This window comes from Parus major, chromosome 2, assembly GCF_001522545.3.
Source record: "Parus major isolate Abel chromosome 2, Parus_major1.1, whole genome shotgun sequence".
Classification (NCBI taxonomy): Eukaryota; Metazoa; Chordata; class Aves; order Passeriformes; family Paridae; genus Parus; species Parus major.
In genome coordinates this window covers 59,892,038-59,908,617 of record NC_031769.1, presented here as the reverse complement: position 1 = coordinate 59,908,617, position 16,580 = coordinate 59,892,038, and the positions used below count along the sequence as shown (strand labels likewise).

Below are 16,580 nucleotides of genomic sequence, written 5' to 3'. Positions count from 1 at the left end.
CAGCGAGCCGGCGAACCGGGATCCCGGCTGCGCGCAGGGGGAATCCCCCAGCCTCGCCCCCGCAGCCAATCGCCGCGCCGCATGCAAATCGCGGCCGAGTCCGGGCCAATGGGAAAGCGGAGGGGCGGGGAGGCGGCCCCCCCGTTGGACGGCGCGGAGGGCTGCGGGGGCCAATGAGGCGGCGAGGCGGGCGGGGCGCGCCCCGGAGGCGGGGACATGCAAATTTGGTTTGAAAAGAGGGCGGGAAATCCGAGTTTCGCGGGAGGCCCTTGGCGCGTAACCCGTCTCCTTTCCCTTCATTCATTGTCAGCAGCCGCCGCTTCCTGGAGCCATTTTCCAGCCGGCCCCACACAGCGGGAGCGGCCCCGCTCCATCCGCCGCATCTGCCCGCCCCGCCGCCTCCGTCCCCCCCCGGCGCCCCGCATCCTGCAGCCGGGGGCCCCCCCGGCACCCGCAGCCCCCAGTATTTTGTGCGGGGCCTCGGCATCGAGGAGGAAAGGAGCTGGGAAGGCCGGGGGGGGAGGAGGGACGGGGGGGAGGAGGAGACGCGGCTGCGGGGACAGACCCGGAGGGAAGGATGAGAAGGGGACTCCAGCCTTCGGCCCCGGCTGCAGCGCCGCCGCCCGCGCCGTCCACGGAATCCAGAGCAGCCCCCGCCGGCTTCCCGGCCCGCTTTGCCGCCGGCACCTTCATCCAGATCCGCAGCACCGGCGCGGTGGCGGGGGCGCCCTGTGTTGTCTCCTCCTCCGCCGCCGCCGCTTCCCAGGCTCCCGGTGCCTTTGCCCCGGCGGCGGATGGGGGCCAGCCCGCTGGCAGCTCGCTGTACTGCACCCCCCACGGACCCGCCGGCAGGACGGCGCTGCTGCAGCCCGCTCTCGGCGGAGGCCGCCCCCCGGTAATTTTGTGTTTTCCCCCCTTCCCCGCGGGGAGGGTGAAGGGGACGGGGGGGGATCCCGCTGCCGGCCGGACCCGGGGGGCGGGCAGGCGCGGGGGGGAGGGCAGGAAAGGCGGAGGCAGCGCTTTGTTGCAATAAACTTTCCTGCCTCCTTCCCAACCCCCGCTGCCGGGTCTTATTGAAAAGGAAAAAAAAAAAAAAAAAAAAAAAGGGTGGGGGGGAAATAATAATCCCCCGCACGGGTGCAAGAGAGAGCAGCCGGCGGCGGGGAAGGAGCCCGGTTCCCCCGGGGCGCGGGGCCGGGCCGGGCCGTGCCCCGCCGGTGTCTCCGCTTCACCCCCGGAGCCGCCGGTGACGTCTGGCACACGTGCGCGGAGGCCGCGGCTGTGACTGGGAGCCGGGGCGGGCGGGGAGGGGGACGCCGCTTCCTCCTCCTCCTCCTCCTCCTCCTCCTCCCTCTGGCCTGGGACAGCCCGACCGCCGGCCGGCTGCCCCCGGCCCCCGCCGCTCTCCGAAATGCCCCTGCAGCAGGTCAGTGACTCGTGGGGCGGCGGCGAGCACCAGCCCTCCTCTCCCCACGCTTTAGAATTTACGCCCCCTCCTTAAAATTTACCGCCCCCCCCCTCAAAAAAAAAAAAAAAAAAAAATCCGCCTCCCCCACTCGTGGGGTTTTCTTTGTCCTCGCCGGTTTCGGGTGCGCGCTTGGCCCTCGTGGGCTCCGCCGAGTTGGAGAGTGGGGGAGGGCGCGGGGCATCCCCGCCGCGCGGGGGTCGTGGACGGCGGGAGGGGCTCACCTGCCCCCCCGGGCTCCACGGCCCCCGCCCGGCGGCGTGGGATTGCTAAACTCCTTCCCACCTCGCCCCTTCTCGCCCCGGTGCGCCCCTGCCAGGGCAAAAGGGGGTTTAACACCCCTTCCCCCCGCCCCCTTTTCCTCTTCTCTGCATCCAGCCGGTGACGGTCCAGGTATGGGATGGTTCTGTAATTCTGAAATATTTCTGGAAGAGCTTTGGGAGCATCTGGGAGGCCGGTGAGGATGGCGTGAACTGCCTCTTGTGTGGGTTTTTGCAGGTGTTGGTTGCTGAGCTAGTGGTGGAAGTTTCAAGGCTCGTCAAATCCTATCCAAAGCTTTTTCTAAAATTATTATTTTTTTATTTTTTTTTTTACTTTCAAAGTAAGCATCTTTGCTGTAAAAGAAATTTTATTTTTCTTTTGGTGCTCTTGGTCTTCAGCATATCCTAATAGCACTCAGTGTCAAGCAGGCTACTTCGGGCCACTTTGTAAATATTTGGCTGTCCTATGTGAAGGTTGATTCCTAGAAGGTGGTGGTAAGTGAATTCAAAGAGGAGCATATGTTACATGATGGTTCTGGGAGAAAAATTATACAGGCTTTTTTGGCTTTGTGGGAGGGATGTTGATGTCATAGGAACTCCTAAAATTTCTCATTAATGGGTCCTGTAAGACCTTCATGTATGATTTTAGGGGGAGGGGGGGTTTGTTTGGTTGGTTGGGGTTTTTTTTTTGGGTTTGTTTTTTTTTTTTTTCTTTGGTATGCTGCTCACCTCTCTAATGGAAGGAACTCCTGGCCTTAAAAACCTGGGAAGGCTTATTTCCACCTTAAAGGTTTGGAAGTGGGGAAAGTGATTTTGGCCTCTGCCTGCAAAAAAGTCCTCACACAAGATGCGAGTTTGTTGTATACCCTCAGCCCCTGTATTAACTTTGGGGGAGAGATGTGGGATGGGGGAGGAAGAGTGTGGTCAGGCCAGCAGTATCTGCAGCCTCTGGCTGGCACCCTCCCAGGGCGATAAGCCATCCGTGGCACACACCAGGAAAGGGGCTGTGCATCCTGCTCTGCCCTGACAGCTGTGCTCGTGTAAGTGCCCTTCTTGGAGCTGTCTTCTGGCTTGCCGCAGACCCATCTTTTGGGAAGTCAGGCTGAAGTGCCCTAGTGCTCTGCCTTGTCTTTCTGTGCCACAGACTGCTTGGCAGGGACGCTATCCAGCCCTTTCTGGTCTGTGGCTTCCAGGTAGCTTTCCTCAAAAGTCATGGACTTGGGACTGGGAGGTGAGGATGTTCTGCCCTTGGTCCCTAGCAGAGCATGTTTGACAAACTAATGTTAGGGACTGGTGAGAGGAGTGAGAAAACTCTGGATAACTGAGGCAGTGAACTCAGGCAAGTAGCACCAATATAAATTTAGCTCTTGATTATTGAGTTGCAAGTTGCAAGATGGAGTCTGGGACCCCCAGCTGAAAATGAGGCCCTGCTATGCAAAAGACTTGTAGAGGTTAGTCTGAAAGTTGGCCAGCACACCTGCACTGGTTGGGATTATGAAAATACTCTTGCCTTGCAGATGTAACTGCACTGGCAACCAACCCATCACTTCCAAATATAAACTTTGGTATGACTGGAAAAGAGTCAGTACAGCAATATAGTTTAGGCTGTGCAGGGAAGTGCTCAACTGCATGAGCAAATGAAAAAGGTTCTTAGGCCCAAGTAAGCTGCTTCCCCTTGGAAATTTGTTAGTTATTTTATCTGTGGTTGTGTATGCGTAGCTCTGCTGGGAAAGCCTTGGAAAGTGGCCTAGTCCATAACAACAGGCCTCTCCAGCCCCACACTGAGGAGAATTTGCACACTCTTCCCAAGCAAGCGTCTCCATACACTGTCCAGTTCCTTGCTCTGTTGCCGCCTGTCGTGGCAGCTCCTGTGGCTGAGGGTTGTTAACTGGGCCCTTGTACCCTGGAGAGCCCTGGCTCTGGGGGGCTGTGACCCAGCCTTCCTGCCCTTTCAACTTGAGGGGCTTTTGTAGGATTCCTGAGGAGTTAATAGAAAGTGTTACCAGGTGAATCTGAACCCCTGCTAGGTTTAAACACCAGCAGTAATGAAGAGTTAACCCTTGCAAAACAGCCATCATCTTGTACCCCTTGGGAGAGCCTGAGCCTCTGGAGACAGGGTCAGTGGCAAAGGGCCAGTGGTCCTGCATCCTCCCTTGCTCTCCTGTGCCCTGCTGGGGGCTGGTGCCTTTTCCCTTCTGGAATCTCAGGCTTCCCGAGATGGAAAATTAACCCTGACCTAAATAAATAAAGGTTTTCTGCTGGGCAAGCAGGTTGAACCAGCTAATGGCAGGTCTGGGAAGTGCCAGGGACCATCAAGGGAAAGTGGTGGCCAGGGATATGGCACAGGAGTCATGACACCATGCTGTTTTAGTGTCAGTGAGTTTGTGAATTGACTTGGATCCCCATGAGAAAGCAGGAGAAATTAATGTTTGATGAGGTACCCCGAAAGCATTCTTGCTGGTGTTGCCTTCTCACTTGGTGTGAGAAAGTCACTGCCATTTGCATTACCCTGTACTCTGAAATGGGGCTGCTATAAAAGCAAGCTGCTCAAAATGTTTCTAATTCAAATAGTGGAGAATTTCTTACTGTCTTTGGGTTATAAAGATAAGCCTTTAAGAAGAGGGCCATTTTCTTAGCCATGAGAAAATGCTTAAATGGAGACACCACCCACATGTTAAGTCCTTTTTAAAAGGGGCTAAATCCTCTTAACAACAATATCTTTAGAGAACTCCTGTGGCCTTTAGATGACATGAGCTGTGGAGAGGCTAGTTCGGCATACTTCAGAAGGGGGCAGGAGGATTTACATTTCCAAACTGAATACTTAGTACCTCTCATTTTTCTGGTGGTTTAGAAAGTACCTTTTCCTTCCTCCCTTCTCAGCAAGATGCAGCTGAAAAGGGAGAAAAATGGAGTAACCCACAGTCTTTTTTCCTGGGTGTTATGTAAAGGAGCAAGCCAAATAGAACATAAATAACGAACAAGGATTTAAGGTATGGAAGAAGAACATGTAAGTCAAATAAAGGAAACAGGCAGTTAGCTTAGTAGCTTTTCTTTCTTTTGCAGCAATGAAAAAGTTTATATGTGAAGACACAGGTGTTTTCATATTCAGACCTGGTTTCTTTTGACTGATAGTTTGTGTTAGTAGAAATGAGTGTTCGTATGAGTCTGGGATCTTTGCTTTTTGAATAGCATTTAATGGATTTCTGTGGTTCAAATCCCTCTTCTCCAGCAACACGCTGTTTCTGAGCCCAAGGAGGTACCACATGGTCCTTTGGATGCAGCCTTCTGAGGCAAGTTCAAAGAAGTATAAATCCTGATTGCCCTAACCATGCGGACAAACATCTTGTGAAAAGTGGGCATCATAATGAAACCCTACAGGAACAGCCTGTGGCTTGCTGATGGCTTCGCTATCCTCGTGCAGAGTCCAGCTGTGCTGGTGTGGCTCCATCTGCACCAGAACTCCTGAGCATGGTAGCCCCACCATGATAAGTGCTTTTGGCAGGGTTCCATGAACAGCTGAGCTGCTTAAAGGCTTTACTGTTGCTGGAAGGAGTAGGCTTGCTTGTCCCTCACTGTCTTCTCTGTGTCGTCTCCTTCGCCCTGCCTTATGGCCAGACAGGGTTCTTCCCTTACTACTGTGCCTGGGGAGCACCTGGCTGCATGGACAGGTTGTTTTTTTGCTGCTTTAACAAGGTAGAAGAGCTGGGCCTGAGCACTGGGTCTGGCAGGCATCTTGGGCCCAAGATGGGTTGAGTGAGAAGAAGGAAGGAGACAGGAACTTGCCCATGCAGTGTTGCAGAGGTGTTAAATTGTCCCAGCAAGCCTCCATTTTATGATGTTGGTCTTAGTTGTTCTTTCTGTGAATTTATTTTCCTTGCACCACCAGTCTGCTTACCAAAAGCTGGGTACGAGTCGCTTTATGGCCTGTGTATTCTTCTGTAGAGGATGCCCCACCAGGTTGAGCAAATACAGACATTTTGTTTCCCCTCATTTTATTCCTGGTATGTTGGTGCTGTTCTCTTAATTTTGTCTGTGTGCTCATCTGTGAGTATGTGCAAGCATTTACAAGGAGAATCATCTTTGAATTTAGGAACAGCTGTATATTTTACAAGACGAAGGGTTCCCCCATGCCTTCTCTGACTGTGGCAAGTGTTTCAGGAAAGAACACGGGGAAGGAGGCTTGCACAGGAAAGCCCTTTGTGCTTCAAGAGAGCACTTTCTTGGTCAGGGGTTACAATGGTTTTATGGATACCAGTGGCCAGTGATTTTTGTGATCCCTGTTTGAATCTAGCTGTAGTTCTGACAGTAGCAATAGGTAGTTGCTATTAGTAGTTACAAGTTCTGACCTTGTTGCAACAAGTTCCAGCCATGATTTAGCTATTTTGTATGAAAGGAAATAAACTATTTTCTTGCCTTTTTTTTTTTTTCTTTTTTTTTTTCTGCCTTGCTGTCTATAGTGCTCTTGGGTGATCCTAGATATTGTGGTAGGGAAAAATGATTTTCTGATGTATGTTTCTCTGCACAGTTTATGATAAATTATCTTCTGTGTTCAGATGTCTTCTCCAAGCTGGAGTGTCAGACAATTCATTTCTCCTGAAATGAAAGCCATTAATGTAAAGATAAAGGTGTAATTTTATAAAGGAACCACACGGGTGTGAAAACAAACGTGTCTGTAATTGTGAGATTTTACTTGTGAAACTTCTGTGGACTGGCAACTTTGAAAGATGTTCGGAACACATGGTAGACTCACTTTGCAGAGATGCACATTGTTTCATGAGGTCTTAACCTGGCCCTGGGGAGGGGAGCGGGAGGTGTGGGACAGAGGGGATGAGTAGGAATGGCTGCTGTGGGAATAGCTCGTTATGAGATGCAGGCTGCAAAAAGGAAGGTGAAGTAGCACCATTGCTCTTTGGAGCCCAGTCCTGTGCAGGCTAGCAGGCCTGGTGTGGTTGTGGGAGGGAAATTTCAGCCCATGCCTTGTGTTCAGAGCAGCAGGGATGATTGGTGCAGGTGAAATGAAGATGGGAGCTTTTCTTGGTAGCTTCAAGTATGGTGTCTTTCAGGCTTCGCTTCTGATGATGTCTGCTTGGCTGATGGCTGTGGCTCTGGTGGCAGTCTGGTCCTGGTGCTGGTGTGCAGGGGTGGGAAGGTGGCTCTGGCTTTAGTCCTGGTTTGTGGGGAAACTGCCTGCTAGGGATGACTCTGACTTTAGATCCAGTGGGTTTCTTGCACCAGTGGTGGTAACAAAGATCCAGCCTGGCCCAGTGCTGGACTTGAGCAGATAGAAAGTTCTTAGAGTAACTAAATTTCCAGGTTTTGTAGTCTCTGCAAGTAATCTCATTTACAGCTGGCAGTGCTGTATATATATATATATATATGTATATATGGAGGTAACTCTCATCTTTACAAATGACTAAGTTGGACTTCAGGCTTTTGTTTTGGCTGACAGGGTTAATCACTTCCTGCATTATTTTTCGAGACCAGGATTTTGTTTGTAGTTCTTGGAGAAGAAACCCCCGTCATGTTCCCTGGGGGCAGTGGTGTGCAGTGGGAGGGGAGCTGCCCATGCCTCTGGGATGGGGCTGCTGCAGTGCTAGAAGGTGCTGCTGGTGAGCTATTTGGATTCTATTTCAATTTCAGTTCTGTTTGAAGACAGGCTTGGCAAAATTGCCCAATTTATGACATCTTTAAAAAGGAACTATTTAACTTCTGTTTTCCTCAAGTAAGTTGGTCCAAAACCACACTTGGAAGTGCTGTGCCTGGCATGGGTGTCTCTTGAAGTACTATGCTGTCTGCTTGGAAGTTGCTGCTATTTGCTGGATCTAGTGGCATTCATGGAGTTCTTAATGCCTTGTGAGCTCAACATGAGCTGTGGTAAATATTTGCATCTGCTAGCCCTGTAAAGGGAGAAGGCAGGAGCTTGACTAGGTGTTGATTAAGCCAGAACTTAATGAAAATGGCCTCTCTTGTGTGGTAAGAGAGTACTACTTCATGGGTTTTAGCATCCCTTTTATACATACATGAATGCATAGCAATTGTGCTGGTAGCTGTTTGCAAACTGAGCTTGCTTAAGGTTAATGGTGTGTGTCATGAGTCTCCTGTCCCACTTTTGAATGTGGAGAGTTGTTGACCTGACCTGTGACAGTGTGAAAACTAACATGCTAACTCTGTCACTGCTGCACTTGTATGCCCTGCAGCTCTCAGGTGTTTTGTGCCCAAGCTCTTTGGCCTAGGACTAAGCTAGGAAAGCAAAATGGAGCATTAAAGATCACCTTCTCAGAATCAGCTGGCATCTCTTCTGTGAGTGTGCTAAGTTATGTGGGCAAATATGGCTTTTCTTTATTCCTGTCTCTAAAAGTAAAACCAGTATCCCATTTCATTGCTTTCTTTCAGTAGGAGACTTAATTTGGTCACCACCAACTACTTACAAGATTCTTCCAACTTGTATCTGGCTGCATTTAGGCAGAAGTTGCAGAAGTGTCCACTGCCTAAGGCTGGTGGCATATTCAGGTGCCTCACTTCAAGGGTCTATAACTGATTTTTCAGAAGATACAGGCTGTTTCCTGTGATGTGCACTAGCAGTACTGCAGATGTTGAGTATCCTTGGTATCTGGAACTTTATATGGACAAATTACTGTTAAAAGCAGAGGCTGCTATTATTTTTGCTTTCATTTCTTTATTTTTACAATTAAAATTTACTGTTCTGCCTCATAGACCTCATGAGCCACTAGTTATTTTTCAAAAATCTATGAAAACTTTTAAAAAACATGTAAAGAACTATTTTTGGTAAAAATAAGTTGTATTGGGAATCTGGACAAGAGATGTTTGCTTAGTCTTGGCTGTTTCAGCTCCAGCATTCCTGCCCCGAGCTGTGGTATGTCTGTTGGTTATGTATGCATAGATTCTTAAAGTAATTTTCATTAATGAACTTCTTGAAAGACATTCTAGTCTTAACCATGCTATTCTGGTTTGGGTTTTTTTTGCTTGTTGTACAGCTGTTGGTTCAAAGGTTGCTGGATATTGCATAACTTACTGCTAGAAAAGGGGGGTGGGGGAAGGAACTCATTGGCAAACTTCCTTCCTTGTTAATTAAGGTGACATTAAAAGTCTCTGGTTTAGGACTCAATGGTGCACACCGTGCACTGCAAGAGTCTAATTCTTATATATCATGTCAGGCTCATTGGTCCACTCTACCAGTTCTCTCTGAATATAACTTTGTCTTAATTTTGGTTCTACCCGTTAGTTATAAAATCATACTAAAATTAGAGTGCAGTAACAGATACTTTTTTTTTTTTTTTTGCAAGCCACTGAATATGCACTGTAGGATTTTATATTTTTTACACATTTTAAAGTACAGATGTAATTTTAGAGTGAAATACTTCTCCATGGGGTGAGTGTACTATGCTGTCTAAAAACTTAGCTTTCAAATTTGCCTTTCAAATGTTTTTCAGAAACAAACTGACATGTAGACTTGTTTGCATCCCTTCTTCCTAGACCTTAAATTTAAGAGGTGTTATCTGGCAAATTTCAGGTCTGGAAGTAAAAACCTTATCTCTTGGCCCAGCAATTATATTGGTTCAGTCCATTGAGGCCGACAATAGGCTTTTGACTTTTTGGATGCTACCTGAGTGTAAGCAGCTAAGTATGTGAAAAACACCAAATGATGCACAGAAGAGGCTCCATCTGTACCATAGGTGGGATGGTGATCTGTGTGTTCCAGGTTGTCTACCATGGCTTAGGCTGGCTATTACGAAAATGGTCTTCATCCAGAAGGTGGCTGGGCATTGGAAAAGGCTCCCCAGGGGACTGGTCACAGCAGCAAGCCTGGCAGAGTTCAGGAAGCCTTTGGACAATGCTCTCAGGCACGTGGTGTGGTTATTAGGGCTGTCCTCTGCAGAGTCAAGAATGGGACTCAGTGATCCTATGGGTCTGTTTCAACTCGGGCTTTTTCTATGATTATTAACAGATAATGGTTTTAAACTGAAATAGTTAGACTAGATATAAGACAGTTTTTACAGCAGAGCCAGTGAAACATTGGAACAGGTTGCTCAGATAGGTGATAGGTACCCATTCCTGGAAACATTCAAGGCTGGGTTGGATGGGGCTCTGAGCAACTTGATCTAATTAGATGTCAGTGCTCATTCCAGGGTGGTTGGACTAGATGACCTTTAAAGATCTCTTTCAACCCAAGCTATTCCATGATTCTGTAGGAAAATACATGCTCTGAGGAGCAGATCTGAAGGGTTTGCTGCATTCTCTGAGTGCTTCTGTAATGGAAACTGGGCTTTCCTTCACCTTCTGCTTGGGTGTTTTTAACATCTGCCGTTTTTAAAGTCATTTTCCTACAAGGAACACTAGAAATGGAATTATATGGAATTATAATGTCTTGAGCGATGCTAGTAACCTAATAGTGCCTTCAGTACTTGTTTTCTTGTGCTGCTAATTCTGGAATTAAATGGCAATTACCATGTATATATGCTAGTGCTATTTTGCCTTGCCAGCGTTGTGTTTTTAGACAGCGTTGGTCCCACACATTGACAGTCAGTTTTTTGTCCCCATACAGTAAGCTAGTTCACACTTTGTCTAATGTCTTCGCATAGCGGGAATTGATGTTGGTTACAGCTCTCACAGAAGGCTTTTGTGTGGTGATATCTGAAAGCTGTCTTGTTGGAGCTTTTATCAAGGCTATTGCAATGAGGCCATTATCCCCGCTCATGGAAAACATAGATATTCGTAGAAATTTTTATAGCAAAGCTTGGTAAGTGTCATGCTGGGACAGAACAACAATGCTGGAGCAGTACAGAAATAATTCCCGAGGAGGCAGCCGTGCCGTGGTGGGGACTTATCTGTCCTTGCAGACTTGGGGACAGGGTGGGAAGGGAACCCCGCACGGGGCAGACGGAGGGTGGTGATCAGAGCTATCGCGGGCACAAATAATCCTGGCCGTCGGCTCAACGGAATAAAGTTTTAATTTTCATGGTAAGAAAAAATTATAGAGTGGCTCTAAGTAACCCAGATCTGAATAGCTGTATAATGCTTCTGCACCTTGTACTTTTTGGGGTGGGTTGTTTTTTTTGCTTTCAGCTGGGCGGTATCTGTGACCAAAAAGTGTCTCTGGAAGAGTTATGTAAAACTGCAAGTTGGCAGAGAGGAAGCTGAAACTTCACAACCCGGTTGTAGTACCCTTAAACGCAAAATTCTTTAAGCAAGTAAAAAAGACAACTTAAAGACAACTTACTACTTGAAGTGGGTGCAGGGAGGGCTTTAAAAATTATATTAGCATTTTCACTGGGTTCTTTGTCTCAACAGTGCGTATTTCACTGGGTTTATTCTTTCCCTCAGGAATTAGGGGTTAGACAAAGCTTTTTTTTTTTTTTTTTTGTAAAATACAGTGTCCTGAAAGCATGAGCAAGTTGCTCATTTTCTTTCTCTGGTTCTTAATCATAAGAGCTGCCTTGATGATTTTTCCCACCTCAAATTAGCAGTTTATTTATAACATGCTAATGTTCTGCATGCCCCTTGGTATTACTTTTCTGTCATGCTGAGCTGAGAATTGTTCTCTCGAAAACTGACACTGCAAAGATGACATAAAAGAACACGAGAAATTGCCTGTGATAGACAAACATTCAGGTGGCTCTTGGTATGACTTTGATTCACGCTTTCTATAAAATCATTTACATTTCCTTCCTGATTTCTATTGCTAGTCACATTCGTGTTGCTTGGTTTTCTTTTTGCTTACCAAAAATAAAGAAAAATGCAGACCGTTGGCTTTTGGCACTCTTGTTACCCTTTCGTTCCTGCTGGCAAACTCCTCTGTGATCGTCTTCCACGCAGTGTCACCAGCTGCCTTCTTGGATTGCAGGCAGGGGAATGAGGACCTTCAGGGGGTGTTTCCCCTTTCCTGTAGGGTGCCTGTGGGAAGCCTCTTCCAGATCTAGGGGGTTAGCACATTCTTCCCAGTGGTCCTCCACTTCAGCTGCTCTGCAGAAAGACAGGGGAGCATTCAAAGCCCACACGGTTCAATGTAGGGTGTCTTGTGCATGGAAAAGCAAAGGGCAAAATAAAAACACATCCCATGAATTTCTGTACTTGGAGCCATGTGCTTTGTAGGTGTTTACAAGAGAGATGGCAAAGAAAAACACAAGATCATTTGGCAGCCTCCAGCGCTGTTATGACCTGTTCATCTGTAAAGATGCTCTTCATGTTGCTGCTGGTCTTGGCGCACTGAAGTCCTTCCTTATTCTTGTCTTGGTAGCATCGTGTTTGCTGAATATGTGGGAAGTGAACGCAACAGTAGTGAACAGGTTGTGTGCAGTTGGCTGGATATTAAACTTAGGTACAGCCTTCTGTGGGCAGAATTAAGTTAGTAGCTACAAAGGAAATTTTTTTGCGATATTTGTATTTTAGGGGGACAGAAACCCCTTTTGCTATGAGAGGGAATGTGTAGGGGATTCCAGAGACTGGCATATTTAATTTAGAGGAGAGAAAAAAAAGAGAAAAAAGAAAAGGAGGCAAATCCCCCCTATTCAGAGCCATATGTTCAAGATACTATCCTTAGTGTGATTTATTTGCTTCAGAATTAGGAAAGCGGGTTGCTGGGAAAAGTAAGATGCATTCACTTCTTTCACCTAAAGGAATTTTATAAGGGTGATTACAATCTCCCTCCTTTCCTCCCTCTTTCCTAGTCCTGGAGAATAATCAATTTAGTGGTAAGACAGAGCAAGCAAAAATGTGATTGTTCTCATCTGCAATGCAGAGACTAAGATGGACTCATTTCTCTAAGGCCAAAATCAGGTCTTTCTGTTTTGAAGTGAATCAAGAGTTATTATGTCTTCAGTAAGAAAGGATCAGAATTTAAGTATTTTCTTTCCCCTTAAGATTTGTTCAGTTTTGGAGGTTTTTGACTGCCCTTTCACTCTTTTGATGGCCTGAATGCCAATTTCAACCTACTTCTTCCAAGTTGGGGAAGCAGCATCAGTTGTATTAGACAGGGATTATATCTGTTCTAAGTACTTCATATGAAGTGGAGAAATGTGGATTTCCCAGCTGTTTAAAAAGCTCAGTTGCCTCAGCATGTGAAGAGCAGGTCCCAAACTCTGCTCAGCCGGCAGCAGAGAAGGGGGGAATTGCCTTCAGACCTTGCAGGAAGAAAACTTGTGGCATCTGTGAGGTGCTATAGTATATCTAGCTAAAAATATCAGATACTTGAGCTTGCCTTATTGACCTGTTGGATGGCAATACCATGTGAAATGGAAAAAGCCGACAGATCTGGAACTTTGTGTAATAGTGCAATGATGTAAGAGGGGTGGCATAAAGATCCCAGCAAATGTACTTGCCCACCAGAGCTATCCCGGCTTTCCCACTGAAAGTGCAAGTGTGGCATGCCTAGGAGATTAGGAATAGCCTGCCTGCCTGTATTGGTCCTGGAAGGTTTGTTTTCCTCCTGAAAAGCTGATGTCAGATTCTTTGTCTGGATTCAGCTCTGTCTTTTTAGTTAGTGTTGATCAAATCGTATGAAAACGTATTGTTCCTTCTTCTGTAGAGTAATGCTGAATGCTTTCTAGAAGTACTTCGCCTCTCCCTGAGAGATGATGCTTTTTGTCCTCAATGTTGCTCTGCCTCATCTTTGAGTGCCTCTCTATGACTGCGTGGGTAGGATCCCCAGCATGGAGCAGGTGCAGTGATCTTCCCAGCCAGAACCTTGAATTAAAAGTATTGTCTTAATGGGAAGGTACATTTTAACTGTCTACAAGCATCTCCTGTAGCGTGATGAAATTGCATCAGTATTTTCACTGAGTGTTTTTATCCAGAATATCAGTTTCATCAAAGTGATTTTTTTAAGTTCATTGTTAAGATCTTTAATCTTAGAAGGCAGGCCAGCAAGGTGATTCAGGTAAAGAGCCTTTTAGGGTCACAATATGGAAATTTTTCACCCTAACAAGGGAAGGTGGCGGTTTGAGCACGTGCCAGTTTGCCTTTCCAGAGCTGTGATACAGCTGAACCACAGTGGAAATCTGGAACCGTAACAACACTGCTTATAGGAAGTTTGACTCCCTGCATTTAACCACAAATGTGGTCAATGTTAGGAGAAGCAATAGTAGAGGGGAAGAAAGGTGGTGGTATTTGATTAGCTTTTTTCTCCTTGTTTTCTGCTGTGAGGAAAGAGTGATAATATTATTAACTGATGGTTCCAGTTTCTTTCATGTTAAACTTTGAGGATACTCTGTTAGGGTAGATATGATAAGACTTACTTTCAGCATTTTAATTCAGTAGTCACATGCTGTTGAGCAAGTTGTGCTGCTTGGTAAACTTGGGTATATCTGAAGATAATAACATGGAGAAGAGGATTAAATATCATGTCAAGATCCTTCAGGTGGTCACTAGCTTCATGCAGGGATTGAAATGCAAAGTGGTTCAGTCATGATGGGTTTCTGCAGGAGGTTATTGAGGGATAGAGGTTTTCCCGTTGGTCCTCACCATCATGCCCTAGATCAACATGCTGTATTCATTCAGTTCAGCAGCACAAGAATGGCTGTCTGTCTTGGACACTAAAATATCCTGCTGTTTCCTATCTGCTCGTTCTTGGAAATGAAATGTAATCCTCTCATAGGCAGAATAGCCTTAATTGCCTCATGGGATAGGAAAGAAAGGATGATTTGGGAACTCGGTCTGTGCTAGTAGAAGTGCTGTCTGTAACAGAGGGGATTTCCTGGAACAATCCTGGGACACCCTTTGCGGATGTGGTTTCACAGTCACCTTGCAGCGATCCAAATTGGTGCCACCACAAATAGGGTCATGCTGCCCTCCCTCCCTCCCTCCCTGCTTTGGCGCCTGCCCTCGTACCTCAGTGCTTGCCAGACCGGGGGCTGCTCCAGCTGAAAGCTAACACTGGCCAAGTGATTAGTTTTCAGCACAGGGAGCTTCCTGGCCCAGCCGGCCGCGTGGTTAGGGTGGAGGAGGCTGGCAGAGGCTGCCCCCAGCCGTGCCCTCTCCCTGTACGGGGATGCTTGCTTGGAGTGGCAGCAGACCAAGAGCCTCACTGTGTGTGTGACCTCAGCATCTCCTGGAAGCCAGTGGAGTTGTGCGGAACGAAGCCCTAACAGATGGCTCTGTAAAGAAATAGGCAGCTTTTGTGCCGCTATTCACTGCTTGGGTTACTGAGGGTGTGCAGCTGCTGCAGCCTGGCCGGCAGAGCCCAAGGGCTGGAGGGAACTCCACGTTCTCCCCATCTCCAGCTTTGAAGGGCTTGGGGGCAGTATAGTGGGTTTGTGAGCACATGGAGGAGTAACTATGGCTGGAAACAACTTCTGTTCATGGAGGAAAGCCTTATTTGCTTAAACTAGGAATGTGCTCAGTGCTTCTTTGCACCATGCCTCATGTCTTCCAGCCCCTGACTGAGGCTCCCAGGTTACATGTAATTTAATTACAGTCTGATGGCTGGCACTGAAGTAGGTGAAGATATAAATGTAATTTGTGCCTAGAAGTTATGTATGTAGTGAGCTTGCAATACTGGAGGCCTTCTTGGCAATCACTATCACAATCAGAATATACCTCCAGAGGAAAGACTGGCTGTGCTGCTCTGGCAGGTACAGTCTCACAGCTACAGCTCTAAACAGGGCTTTAGTGTGACTGATTGTTAATAGGTGAAAGTAAAGGACTTGTGGTCTTGCATGAAAGATCACAAAATCCTCAGAGGTAATGGTTGGCTTTTACAATCAGCAGCTGCAGCAACTGAGGGTCTAGTTAGTTTATGGAGGTGGGGAGGCTCATAGGGCTTCTGGTCAGATGGGTGGTAGTGAATGCCAGTCACATGTGAAGTTGGCCAAGGAAGGTTGAGGTTCACAAATGCAATTACAGCGAAGTCTCCTTTCTGTCCCTCAAACGGCAAGGTGGAGCCAACCTGTGTGGCATTGAGAGCCCCCAGTGCCCTGCTTATTCCATGCTACAACAGAATTCTGCCTTTGTGACCAGAATATACTGCTGAATTTCAGTTTTGGCATAAAAGAGGTTGTATCATTGTTATTGTAAGTAAACCTCTACAAACAAACTACACTACAAACAAACCTCCACTACAAACTCAGCCAGTGCGGAACTAACTCTGGAGACAGCCTGTAACTCACAGGGCTGGGAAATAAGACTTACACTTTAATCTGTTGTCTGATTTCAAACATAACTATTTTGTTATTGATTACTTGCGAAAAAGGTCTGATGTGTTTATCTTGCAATCCTTACACATGCTTCCCACTGCCAGTAGCCTTAGTTCTCCTCTCAGCAGCTGCCAAAATTTCCATCTTTCTCCCGATACTTTCTTTAGCACCATTGTGCATTGAAACTCTTGCAGGATAGCAATATGGGAAAGCTGTGTAGCATTCCTGTTTATCTTGGAAGTCAATGTTTTACACAAGGAGCACTGTAACTCTGCCATATTTACTTTCTTGTATTTAATTCAATAAAATGTATTTACCTGAAGTGGACACAAAATTTCCAGTTTGCGGAGGAAAGCGTAGGACCAGGCTGCAGAACTCGTTCCAAGTCAGGACAGAGTGCATGAGGGCTCCTTGCCAGTGCAAAGCGTGGGAGGAAAGTCGGGAGTAAGACGACTCTTGCTGCTATCATCAGCAGGCGCCTGTTGAATGGGTAGGAGTTATGGATGTCAAGGCAAGACAACAGGTTTTTGTGTTTTCTTGAATTTTAGACTTCCAAGACAAAGCGATGACTGGCAAAGCAGGTTTTGTCCAAGACTGTCTTTGCTTTAGCTTGGATAAGAACTTGCAGTCTCAGTGAGATGTAGTCAAGTTTTCTGGGGTAATCTTAGCTTTACAGTTTGATTACAGTTTGGAATTAGGGTTGGGAAA

General features: G+C 47.0%; 1 protein-coding gene across 4 annotated transcripts in view; it reads left to right on the top strand.

Annotated features, from left to right (window-relative positions):
• The first annotated feature begins 315 nt into the window (after positions 1-315).
• E2F3 (E2F transcription factor 3) overlaps positions 316-16,580 on the top strand; it is a 42,123-nt gene continuing 25,858 nt past the window's right edge. The window contains exon 1 of one of the 4 annotated variants that reach the window (XM_015619667.3): positions 316-895. In XM_015619667.3, the coding sequence (XP_015475153.1) occupies positions 578-895 (318 nt within the window). In that variant the 5' untranslated portion in view covers positions 316-577. Of the gene's footprint in view, positions 896-1,329; positions 1,427-13,376; positions 13,401-16,580 lie in introns of those variants that run through there. The other 3 variants (XM_015619666.3, XM_015619668.1, XM_033512033.1) reach the window with 3 other exon arrangements.